This window comes from Oratosquilla oratoria, chromosome 28, assembly GCF_046742065.1.
Source record: "Oratosquilla oratoria isolate Oo_2021 chromosome 28, ASM4674206v1, whole genome shotgun sequence".
NCBI lineage: Eukaryota > Metazoa > Arthropoda > Malacostraca > Stomatopoda > Squillidae > Oratosquilla > Oratosquilla oratoria.
The window spans coordinates 46,346,271-46,359,673 of NC_134804.1; the positions used below are offsets into that span (position 1 = coordinate 46,346,271).

A 13,403-nucleotide genomic window follows, 5' to 3' on the forward strand; every position below is an offset into this window, starting at 1 on the left:
AAATCCTGACGACTTTTCTCCATCTAGTGCGCATTCACTTTGACGCAGTCCGATGGGACTTCTCCCCGTCTTCTCTATTTTCCGCATGAGTGGACGGAGAGGTGGGGTCGCTGATTAAGTGAGTCGGGTTTACTGTGGATGTACTGTGTCTTACTGCATTGCCTCTGACCCAGGGCAGTGGGCGGGATAAAGGGATGGGTGCGTGCATTTGACTTGGCTACCTCTCATAAAGGGGGAAAACCCATGGTATATAGATAGTGTGCATTCAGATGTTGAATGCTACAGAGGCTATTAATTCCAATTCTAATACAGGGTGTCCGATTTTTTTTTTTTTCTTCTTTTTTTTTTTTTTTACTGTTGAATTCATTCGGTCGTACTTTTGGCTGTAGCTGAAAGGTGGTCACCAGTTTGAAATGAAAGAAAAGATTACTATTTTCACCCCTAGTCTAGTCCCCACTGCGTGTTCGCAAATGTTCAAACTGATGACCGCCATTTTCTTGACGCGCTCCGTTGGATTTAACGACAGTATAAAATATGACATGACGGTACAAAACATGGATGACCCGTCATCCAGGAGGAGCCAAGATGAGAGAGAGGGAGAGAGGAGGGTGGAGGGGAGTGGAGCATTTAGGGATGGAATGGGTGGGAGTGGAATTATGCCATTTGATTCTGGCTACCTCCCTTGTAAGGGGGAAAAACCCCTTGGTATATGTAAGTACAAAACATTTCAGATGAAGAATACATTTTGAGGCATACTGGATACGGAGGCACTGGGGTGAAAATCAACTCAGAATGGGCTAGTGTTCTTGGAAAAAATCAACTAGATTACAAAAAGGTGTATGACTGTGTGGACCAATGACGTAATAAGAATCGTGGCAACTCAAATTGAAGAGATTTCAGAATAACTGTAATGCTGTTTTGATACTGTTCATCGAGTATACGAAAACGTTTCGTTTCAATGTCCTTGAGCAGTAAATAACTATACAGATTAAGGAACCCCCACCTACGGTAAGACAGATATGGCCAGAAGGAATTACACTCAATATATCGGGAACATGGAGCTGTTGCTGGGCAAAAGAAGAGAATTAAGTTGCCATTTGGAATGTAAATCAAATCGCTGCCTGAATTTATTATTACGTCTTTATATCTGGTAGTTGCGTCGTGTCGACAATTTGTGACAGTTGCTCCCTTTTTTCCAAGAAACGTATATCAACCAATTAGGTGCTGTCGCCGCGTTCTGGAAACATGTGGTGTCGACGATTGTAAAACAATGTTCTTCCGCCTCTACCAATTGTAACATGCTATGGCCACACACACAACCCTCGACTGCCTCGGGGCTTGACATATGCCATGGCAGTTTACCTTGAGTTGTTGTTGTTGTTACTGTTGTTTCTTCTACATTTTTTTTTCTCTTTTTCTCTCGACATATAAGACGCGCAGAGAGGCGGGTAAGAAAAAACACAGTCGATCGCCACATTGCTGCTGAAATTCCCCTCAGCATTTTTTCCACGTTTTCTTGTGCTCTTACTCCGTACATCAGATATGAATATTATAATCAATTACTGCTGCCATCAATGTCAATATTATCACATATTTTTTCACAATTTCGTATGCTCCAACTCCACACAACAGAAATAATATTATCAATTATCACTGACATCAATAGAAGTATCATGAAAGAGTACCATAATATGATAACGATGATTTAGTACTTAAGATAACCTGCTAACAAGGGAAGTGTGGTCGAGTTGGCTCATAGAAGACTAGATTAGAACAGAGATAAGTAGGTTTGAAGGTGGTTCTTTTTCCATTTATGTTGTGCATTCAGAAGATTCCAAGAAAGATCAAAAGTGCCCAAACTGACCACACACACACACACACACACACACACACACACACACACACGACTCGTGGTGCAGTGGTAGAGTTCCCGCCTGCCACTACGGGGGTCCGGGTTCGAATCCAGCCAAGGCAGCCCAGGGCTGAAATAATTTCAGTATCGCTGCGCTGGGGGATGTTAACCAACTCTTGTGGGCGGGGAGTTGGGTGTGTGTGTGCGTGTAAGGTCACAGCATTACCCATAGGTCGGTCATATGTGAGTTCTGAGCTCTCTTACGGGAGGGAAATAGCTGTCGACCACGAGTCCAACACGTGATCCAAGACAAAGGTGAATCACATTAGAATAGAGAAGGCAACACGTCTGCCAAAATTAAATCCATGGAAGGAGTGAACGGCATTATCAGAGGACATATCTCAATATGGAGCAGGAAATCAACAAGAAGGCGTCAAAAGCAAACGAAAATAAACAAATAAATAAATAACAGTGAGGTAGGGGCAAAGTATTTGCAATTGTTGGGTTTTAATATTTAATGACAGAGCTCATATTTTTGAGAAAAAATAAACAGAAGAAAAATATATGAGAACATAAACAGAGAAAAAAGTCTGTTGCTGACGAAAACAAGAGTGGAAGAAATAAAATAGAGAGAGAAATTCAACGGACCGGAAGGGAGAGAATAAGGAAGTCATCTGTGTCCTTGGGGACGTAAAAAAATATATAAATGTGTATGAAGAAAATTTACTATCGGACAATTGCACTGTGGGTAATTCGATCGTAAAAGACAACAGGATGAATGAAGTAGAAACTGAACTGGCTAGAAGAGGCTAACATAAGTTTTCTGCTCACATATTATTACAACTACAAGCGTAGGATAAACGACGAGTGAAAAGAGGAGAGAGAGAGAGAGAGAGAGAGAGAGAGAGAGAGAGAGAGAGAGAGAGAGAGAGAGAGAGAGAGAGAGAGAGAGAGAGAGAGAGAGAGAGAGAGAGAGAACAGAAATCGAACGAAATCTGCACATGTAACGAATTCCCGCGAAAATAAAATATAAACTAACAATACTGCCAGCACGTAGGATAATGTGGACGAGCATTAGCGAGGGTGACTGGAAGGCAGCACGAATTAAATGTGGGTGTGCATTCTGCATGGCAGTCTTGCACAAGACACGCGAGTGAATGGGTGTGCGTGCGGATGGGTGTGGAAGTGCTTCCAAGGGCGACAAGCGTGTTGCAGCTTGTAGGGGAGTGGGGGGTGGGCATTTGAATCTAAGAGCGTGGGCAGAGGCAATGGGTGCGGACTGCGGAGATTCACATGCCTGTTGGGTATGAACTTCACACACACAAACGGGCCTTATGAATACAGCTCCAGACCCATATATTACAATTAGATAATTATACACACACACACAGACGGTACCTCATGAAGACTACACCAGTCCCATATATTACAATTAGATAAACATACACACACACACACTCGCACACTGACCATTATGATTATAGCTGGATCAAGGATTTGTTGAGCAAGGATCTTATTTCTGCTTGACTGATCCTAGCTGGACTGGGCGGCATTGAATCAAGATTATTTATCTATCTAACCCACTTCGAGGAAATGACAACCTGATTTGAAGCCACTTGGGACTTCATGAATAAACAAACAAGACAGGTAGACCGGAGTGAAGGTAACACTCACACCGTTGTCAATTAATTAAAATGATCAAATTAGGACATTTCTTGCCAAAGTTTACAATCATGTTTACAATCTGTATGCGCATGCGCTGAAGAAGCAAGTGACGATGGCGAAGCGTACCTGACGCAAGCCTCTTGATTACTCTCTCCCTCCCTCCCGCACTCATTCAGACGACATCGCGACCATCTCGTCCCGTCGTCTGCCTCAACCAACCGTCCTTTGTCCTTCGCCTCCACACCCTCACTCACCCACTAACTCCACAAACCTGCCTTGTGACCCAGTACCCAACGAGCAAACAATTTGTTGCCAGTTAAATATATCTCTTACTTTATGCTTGGAACAGAGCAGAATAACGAAACTTCCCACTATATGATTGAACCTGTATGATTAATCTCTTTATTTCAAAGGTTTTCATGCATTTATCGTATACACGCGCATGCATATATATATATATATATATATATATATATATATATATATATATATATATATATATATATATATATTATACAACACTGAATGGGTCCCAGTGAACATATATACATTTTTATCAATCACAATTCACTTTAATTCAAAGCCATCAACATCGAGAGACTCGAGGTCAACATGCAAAGTTGAAACGTGGTACAGCCAAGGACTCGAACCTGCGATATATATATATATATATATATATATATATATATATATATATATATATATATATGTATATATATATATATATATATATATATATATGTATATATACGTTGTGATTTGCTGCATTGTCTCTAACACAGTCAACAGGCGGGGAGAGGTATGACCATTCATAATATAATCAAGGAGCTTAGACATTAGGAAAATCTAATGGGTGTTGCATGGACATGTTTGCATGATAGATGGAGGACGGCCGCATGCCTTGGCTGGCTATCCCCCTAATAAGGGGGAAAAAGCATTTTTGGTGTGTGTGTGTGTGTGTGTGTGTGTGTGTGTGTGTGTGTGTGTGTGTGTGTGTGTGTGTGTGTGTGCATATCAACCATCAATTAGGAACATACGACGGGAGGCACGTCACTTCACTCACATGCCGTCCCCAATCTTCACGATTCCTCCGATCAACTTCCCATGCAGGCACCCTCCCCATTCTCAGCAAGATCGGAATTGACGTTCGCCAATTAAGTTCGTAACAGGCCTAGACTACATCTTACGGAAGTCTCCAGTTTGATGCACAGTCGTTCTGTCGACCCCGCATGATTCTCCAAAGACATTTGGTACCAAAGACGTCGAGATGTCTCTTCAAGTTAACGTTCAGTGTCCGTGTCTCACATCCGTACAGAAAGACAGGGAGCACCATAGTCGTGAAAATTCGGATCTTAGATCTCTTGTATAAATGTCGACAAAGTCGTATACTCTGGTTGAGCGGGTTCATAACACCAAAGGCAATGTTAAAAATGTTAATTATTTGGATAACTTCCTGGCATGACCCAGCACTGTTAAAACACTACGAAACAAATCTATATGAAGCTTTCCAAGACCTTTAATCTCCTTGCCATATGCATGGACAGACTGAACTGTGTCGTCCAGTAATCCTCTAAACGCACCTTGGCTTAAGTCCACGGGACGTAGAGTCCCAGAAGACTCGTTTCTCCATGTCCGAAGGATGCAACCGGGACCTCCAACGACCTCGCAAGAAGAAGTGGAGCATTGCAAAGGCAAGGTCACTATCCTTGGTGTTGCCAACGAATCCTCAACAATGACATTGATCGGCAACATTGACCAATATTTAGTCCACGTAGGTGTTCAAAAGCTTTAGCGCGAGGACGCAACTTTGCCTCATTCCTGAATTAACAAGAAGCTGAACACGCCTCCTTTACACTTCATTACTCTCTGTTCCAGAATACAAACCAAATAATCAAGAATCCTCACAGGAATCCTACGATCTAAATATTCATGAACACTCCACAGGGCACGGAATATTTTTTTCATATTAATTTAGATATATAAATACATATATACACCTTACACACACGCGCGCACTCACAAACATGCGTGGGCACATATGACACCAATACGAATGCTGGTAAATGGGTTTCCGACAAATGCAGACGAGGTCAAGGCTGCTTTCGATACAAGTCGGTGGAAGCCGGTCATACACTGGAACTTCCTCGTCCACCCTCTGATTCTCGTTTAAAACGTATCTTTCCTTCCCGTTGTTCCTCCAAATTCCTTCTTCGACACCTCATCCCCTCCCCACTCTCCTACCTGCTTCCTACCCCTTAACTGCTCCTGATATCTCTTGGGACTGTCTTCCACGATGATGATTTATGTATCTAAGCTTTCCCTGTCACAACCATCTTCATATGTCACTTCCAAACGTGACCCAACCCATCCGGTTTCATTTGTGCGACACTCCTAGCAGACAGAGTTCGTGTGTTTAAGTTTCAAAATGATGTTAATAACATCTCCCACTTCGCCCTTACACGTGCAACGTGTTGTATTTAGATACGCTGCGGTGATTTTACTCACCACAGTATATGGATATCGTGTTTTCCACGAAAGGAGTCATCACGTATCATACGAGAATTATTATTATAACAGACGAATGTGTGTTATTGTGACATTACGACCAGGAAGTTCAAATACGAATAAGTCAGAGGTTATGTTGTTTTTTCTTGTTTGGTGAAACACCCCTACACGTCTGGAATAACCTTGCTACCTGTTCTGTCTCCCCCCTAACTACTCAAAACAATAGTAAATGTCTGCCAACTATGTTTTTTGCCACCTAATTTCGTGCTTAAGCTTATATGGAACAGGCAAGGGCACCAGGTATTAAGATGAACAATACATACGTACATATATATATGTACCTAAGGCGCTTTCCACCTTTAAAGGGAGGTAGCCAACCACGGCTTGCAACCACCCAAAACTCGTTTATTTTCCCTTTTCTAACTTGGCTCCTTGTGAATGAGAGACCATCCCTGTCTCCCGCCCACTGCTCAGGCCAGAAGTAAATGCAACAAGACACAGCACCTTCACAACACAGCCGGGCAGCTAAGGTTAGTTTGCACACTCTGTTTCAGTACATGGCGGTCCTCACCCTTATCCACTCACAAAAACACAGAGAAAACAAGAAGGAATCCCTTCGGGCCAAGTCAAATTATCATACATTAACAACCATCCCTCTACTCACACACCTCTCTTGCTATCCCATGGTCCTTTTCGCCCCTAGTTCATTACTTCCACCACTGCCTTCTACCCCCTTTTTGCTAATCTTTCTTCACTCATTCTTTTATGTGCTCACACCATCCCAGTACTTCATCAACCCGACCATTACTGTACCTCTTTCCACCCCGGTTCTTCGCTTCTCCTCTTCATTTTTCTCTATTCATCCTCGTAACACACATAATAATCATTAAACACTTCATCCCAAACACATTTAAACTCTACTTTTCTGCCTCCCTTAAATTCCTAGTCTCTGCCCAATACAGATAAATAAAATTTACATAAATAGTTATGCAACGAAAGTCGAGAGAAGAAAGCAAATTACTCCATTTTCTATGGAGAACGAAGGTAACATTTTCTTTGATCTTCTTTGGGATAAACTCTACCACTCAAAAAACGATGTAATTATTCTACTCTATTCTTTACACCAAGGGCTTTTTCCCCCTTATATGGGAGGTAGCTTAGTCAAAGGCACGCACCCACTCTTATCCATTCCACTACCATCCACCACATTTCTTTCCTTCTCATCTTATGCCGGCCTTTGCAAATTCTGTCAATATTAATAAAGTCAAAATCTAGCGACGAATCAGCTGTTTTTAGGTTGCTACGAAGACATGAGCCAAGGTGAATAGAGATTTTTTCCAGAGTGCAAATTTGAGGTTACTTTAATCCTGAGTAGCAGAACACGAATCTTTAGTCTACTTTCTTACGCGCGCGCGCCCACACACACACACACACACACACACACACACACACACACACACACACACACACACACACACACACACACACACACACACACACACACACACACACTGTGTCATCATCGAAAGGAAGAGGAGAAAGGGGTGACTTGATAGTGTTCAGGTCATCAATGGGAATAGACAAAATTGAGATATCTCTTGGTTTAGAACAGGAAAGTCACGAGGTTATAGAAACAAATAAAAATACAAACGATACCAAGAAACACATTTTCACATATAAGTGCATCAGTTCATGGAATAACTTAGAAGTTTATATTGCTTAAGCTAAAACTATAATTCATAACTAAGACTGTTAGTTGGAGAGAAAAAGACAGGACTCCATAAGTTTAGCTCTTATCCTTATGATCAATTACATAAATGCCATGAGATAAATCCACATACTGACAAGTTGATTTTCTGGGCAATTTTGCTGATTCTTTAGTCGTTTATATATCTACTCAAAGATCTAGAAAAAATACCGTGTTGTCACCATTATATCAGGTGTAAAGTAAATTCTTTCTGATAACAGAAACTCATTTCAAAAGCAAGCAAACCTTTATACATCAAAGACTATTTCGTGTAAACATAACTGACGTTTTGAAACCACTAGTACGGCCAAGAACAGAACAACATAAAGTCGGTTACATTTTTAATCTAGTCGTTTATATATCTACTCAAAGATCTAGAAAAAACTACCGTGTTGTCACCATTATATCAGGTGTAAAGTAAATTCCTTCTGATAACAGAAACTCATTTCAAAAGCAAGCAAACCTTTCTTTATAAATCAAAGACTATCTTCATGTCAACATAACTGACGTTCTGAAACCACAGGTACGGCCAAGAACAGAACAACATAAAGTCGGTTACATTTTTAATTTATCACATCGACATGGCAACACCCGGGAGAGCTTTCAAAGTTCGGCAAGTTCATGTTGGAACCCTTCGTGAAAGTGGAAAAAATAAACTCTCGTGAAAACAATCTAAAAGTCGTCTTCAAGGCTGTTCCTGACATTGATTTGTACACAGACGTTTAAAAAGTTGAACAAAAATAATTGCCGACATTGTGTTTAACGAGAAATTGTCAACAGCAGATGAAAAGTTAGTTTTATATTTAGAGTAAAAAAAAATCTAGACATCATTTAAGCTTGGCAATCCATGACACATCGACACAGATGCCCTAGCCTTGACATTCAGACAAATGAAAAACCAATTGTTTTGATTCCGAAATCATATAAGTGTAACACAATGACGGGTCAACGACGGGCAATAAACGCATTTAATATAGAATCAGCAACGATTGTTAGAGTTTCCCTGACCTTAACAAAGAACACAGAGATTTATACAAATAGGCGATTTAAACCATATTTATTATTATCACTTTTATATTTGGAAAGTGTGTCTGAAAGGGCTGGGAATATTGATGGGCCTTCAATATAATTTTATTGATTCTTTGATGCCTATATTTGACTCATATTTATTCTGGTTACCGCTTGGAAATTTTACTAGTCTGTGGCGGACTCCAATAGAGGTCAATGAAGAAGGTGAGAAGCATTATTATTATTATTAATAATAATAATAATAATAATAATAATAATAATAATAATATTAATAATGATAATAATAATAATAATAATAATAATAATAATAATAAAAACTGAACAGTATACTCAGCAATTGAGAAACAAATAATCAATCAAGCAAGCAAACAAATAAATAAGTAACAATAGAGAGTATAGTATACTTTGTCACTGACGCAGAGCGCTTTTCATAGAAACTGTGATTCCATGGAAGAAGCCTTCAAAATGTCAACACGCCTCAACGAGCCCAAATAGGTGAAAGTTACAAACAGCAAAGTCGAGGGCGACAAATTCACATCACGGGATATATATATATACTGCTGCTCTTTGGACAAAGTTATGGTTAGATTGGAAACAAAGTTTAATAGCAGCCATCAAGAGATCATGTGCGGCCATGAACCAACGAATAAGAAGAAAAAAAAAATGTGAGAGGAATGTCGACATTATGATTTCCCCAACCTTGATCGGAATGTTATTGTAGCTGACCTTACCATTTCCAAGATTTCCAAAGCTGATAATAAAATGTCAAACCAAATAGACATGATTCAAATACTATCAGAAGTCTGAAAGAATACACATAAATTTCCAGTAATACCAACACAACGTTTAGTTATTGGCTTAAGAATGAATACAGATATAAGAAGAATTATAGGCCAAAACTGATCAATATGCAATGAATCGGTGTTGAATTCGCCATGCAAATAAAGTAATTATAATTACATACACAGTATTACACATTTGTTAACGTGAAAAATATGGTTATATCTTCTTAATGCTTCGAATGTGTGTACGTTAGAATTGCATATTTCCCGCCTTTTTATTTCGCAGTTCACATATTTCACGAGAATTATTTTCCTAATCGTAAAAGTAAGCAACATTTACTGAAGTTTTACAGTTTTTCGTGCCCATATATCAATCATTCTAGAACTCAATCAAAGAGCCATAATTTGTTCACCTGAAATATATCACTTGAATGCCAACAATGTCTTGGTGGCAACACTTAACCGTCACGCTACAAATAAGAGCGCAGCGGGCAAGTTGTGGGTGGCGCGAGTGTATGATGTTGATGTAAACTAGAAAATTACAATGAAAATAATTACCAATGATTGTAAACAAGCCGTTTAATATATATTGAATATGAATTATGTTAATATGACCGTTATGCGAGTTTAGTCTTACCAGACCAAGGGAAACCTGACTATACCCAGTGGAACACTACATTACCACGACTGAATCAGACTTAGTAAGAGTTATGTTGAGTGTTAGGGTGTGTTGGAATAACTAAGGTTGTGGAGTCTTAAACCTATACTGATTAGGTGAAAACATAGAACACGATGTCAAAGCACCTTTCATGCCCATCATGGAAATGGAATAAAAGTATCTGGCATCACCGAAGGTCCGAATTTGGTCAGTTAGTTTGGGACCCAAACGCTACCCACTGCTCCACGGACACAAATGCAAGAGGTAGGGACAGGAAACGAAAAAAAAAAAAAAAGTATTTCGTTATCAATAACCAGCGCTTCTATCCATGGGGATAATATCACACCGAAAAGGTGGAATGATCCATGGAAGAGGTGAAGTTGAGATTTAGGACGGGTGAAAGTTAAAAGTCATCAGCATTCAAATTTGACTGGAAATTTGTATCCAATTATAATGGAATGCTGAGTGACTCTGATCCGTAGGAATGCCACTAAAGTCTCTAAAATGTCGACTACATAAAATCTGCAGTCAGTACCCTAAACGAGCATGAAACACGAAAAGAATAGAAATTGAAAAGACAGCAATGGTTAATATGACAAAAGAACGAATTCATACGGCGTTGTAACCGGTTGGAATCAGGAAAGAAGAAAACGTTAAAAGCTTCAGCCAGGGTGAAAGTGTTGCCGAGGATATATGTATATATTATATATATATATATATATATATATATATATATATATATATATATATAATATATATATATATATATATATATATATATATATATATGCTGGTACATAGTGACAAGTTGATGAATGTGGAAAAAGAGGTCACGGGTCTAGTTACTCTGAAGAAGCATAGAGCGAAACCGGTCAGGAATAAACTCAGTAACTCGGAACTAGACCCGTGACTTCTTTTTCCACCTTCATCATATATATATATATATATACAAATATATGTATATATATATATATATACAAATATATGTATATGTATATATATATATATATATATATATATACATATATATATATATATATATATATATTGGTAATCAATTTGGTGATATGAAAGAACGATTGAAACAAAGACCTGGAATATATAGGAGAAACAAGGGAAGAGTCTGAGTGTGTTTGAGATGAAGTCTTCCGTGCTGACGTTGCAGATGCCGGGCGCCTTTCCACCCTTGAACTACTCTCAACCTCTTTCACCTCTCTCAAAGAGAGCGGGTTTTCATCGATCGACAACCGTCTCCCGAACACCATGATATTGGCCGATCAGAGGGTCAGCTGGGTACAATTGCTCTAAGTAGTCAGACAAACGAGCTCAATGCCTAGGAATGCCTATAGGGGTTATCACACTGGGTTAATCTTCCTCCAACCTCCGATTAATTGGCGGTACCGCCCACCTCCAGAATTTTTTTTCTGCCGTAAAATCACTATGGCAAACTATTTTTACTAAAAAAAAAAAAAAAAAAAAAAAAAAGCAGACTGTCAAGATTCCTTCCCGAAAGCTGCGATCTGCAAATTTGCTCCAACAATCGGAGGAAAAATTAACCCAATGTGATAACACCTTAACGAACTACCACGACTTGCGGGGTGCCAACTTACCTGTCAGTAAGGGCGTCGATGTCTTCGGCTTGCTCGGCCAGAGACGATTCGAGGTCCAGGTAGGTGCCATAGTCGCCCTCGCGGTAAACCTGGAGAGTCGCGTCGTCCAGCTGGAGAACAAGAAAGAGACCGCGTCAGTTGGAGGGTACAAGGGAATCAGTCAGTTATGGGGCTCCCATCCGGGAGGGTAATAGCTGTCAGTCACGGGTCCAGCACGTGAACCAAGGCTACGGTGAAACACAAACACACACACACACACGTACATTCATGATCAGAACTTCTGAAAAGCAACACTGGGCAAAACAAATAGATAGATTTATAGATAAATAAACGAGACATAATAAGAGTACATAAATAAATAACCAAATAAATAATTAACAGTACCAGTAAGTAAATGAATAAAGATATAATAATTCATTAAATAAAATTATATGTTTGTCTTGGGTGCGTTGAGATTCTAACACTTCGCTCTCTGAATTTCCACTTCAATAAAATCCGGAAGGATACGATAGCTTTTGTTTACATCATGGCTGTCTTCAGTCGTTGATAAATCTTAGGTACGCTTGAGAGCCCTGAAGATGTCTTTCCTCTATCTATTTATTGGTTTATTTCTTTATATATTTATTCATCAATTTATCTTTCCCAATTTATGTTTTTTTTTATCCACCTATCTTCAATATCTATATTTTTTCAACTATAACCTGCGTTAGGGACTTCAGAAGAGGTGGAGTCACAGATGTTGTACAAGAGAGAAGGAAGGCAGAGAAACGGAGGGATGTCACAATTTAAAAGTGATCATTACTCTCTTTAAGTGGAAATTAGTCTCTCATCATGAGATCAATGTTGCATGACCCGGGTCCGTAGGGATGCCTTTTAAGTAAGTAAAGTATTGAATGCATAAAACCTATTTTTCGATCCATAACGAGGTTAAGTGGAAAAAAGAAGGAGAATTAGGCGAAGAAAGCGAAGAAGAAGACGAAGAAGAAGACGAAGAAAAGGACGATGAGGACGAAGAAGAAGATGAAGGAGAAGAAAAAGGAGAAGTAGGTGAAGAAGAAGACGAAGAAGAAGTAGAAGTAGAAGAAAAAGCAAATAGAGAAGAATGAGAAGCAGAAGGAGGAGAAGAAGAAGAAGAAGCAAAAGGAAAAGAAGATGAAGAGGGAGAAGAAGAAGCAGAAGAAGAAGCAGAAAGATGAACAGGAGAAGAAGAAGAAACAGAAGAAGAAGCAGGAGAAGAAGTAGAAGGAGAAGAAGTAGAGGGACAAGCAGGAGAAGAAGACGAAATAGGAGAAGAAGAAGAAGAAGAAGAAGAAGAAGAAGAAGAAGAAGAAGTCAGTACCCTATATGGAGTGGGTCTAAATCGACAGAGGTGCAGTACTCTTCCAAGCAGGAAGCTGTTGGTAGCCTTATAACCAATGAAGGCCAGTAGACTGGAGCTTTCCTCATGGGAGTCGCCACAAAACCGTTAATGCTAACGACTGCCACAGAACAACGACATTTGCCTACATTTACGCATTTTATCATGAATAATAAACAATCCCTATTTATGTCAGCG

At 39.5% G+C, this 13,403-nt stretch overlaps 1 protein-coding gene across 8 annotated transcripts in view; it reads right to left on the reverse strand.

Annotated features, from left to right (window-relative positions):
- The window catches only part of Fhos (Formin homology 2 domain containing), a 202,318-nt gene that overhangs the window by 72,446 nt on the left and 116,469 nt on the right, over positions 1 to 13,403 (reverse strand). For all 8 annotated transcript variants that reach the window (XR_012967713.1, XM_076211410.1, XM_076211414.1 and 5 more), the window contains exon 7: positions 11,849 to 11,958. Coding sequence is in view for 7 of the 8 variants with exons in the window: in XM_076211410.1 (XP_076067525.1) it covers positions 11,849 to 11,958 (110 nt within the window). In the remaining variant the exon portion in view is untranslated. The remainder of the gene's footprint in view (positions 1 to 11,848; positions 11,959 to 13,403) is intronic.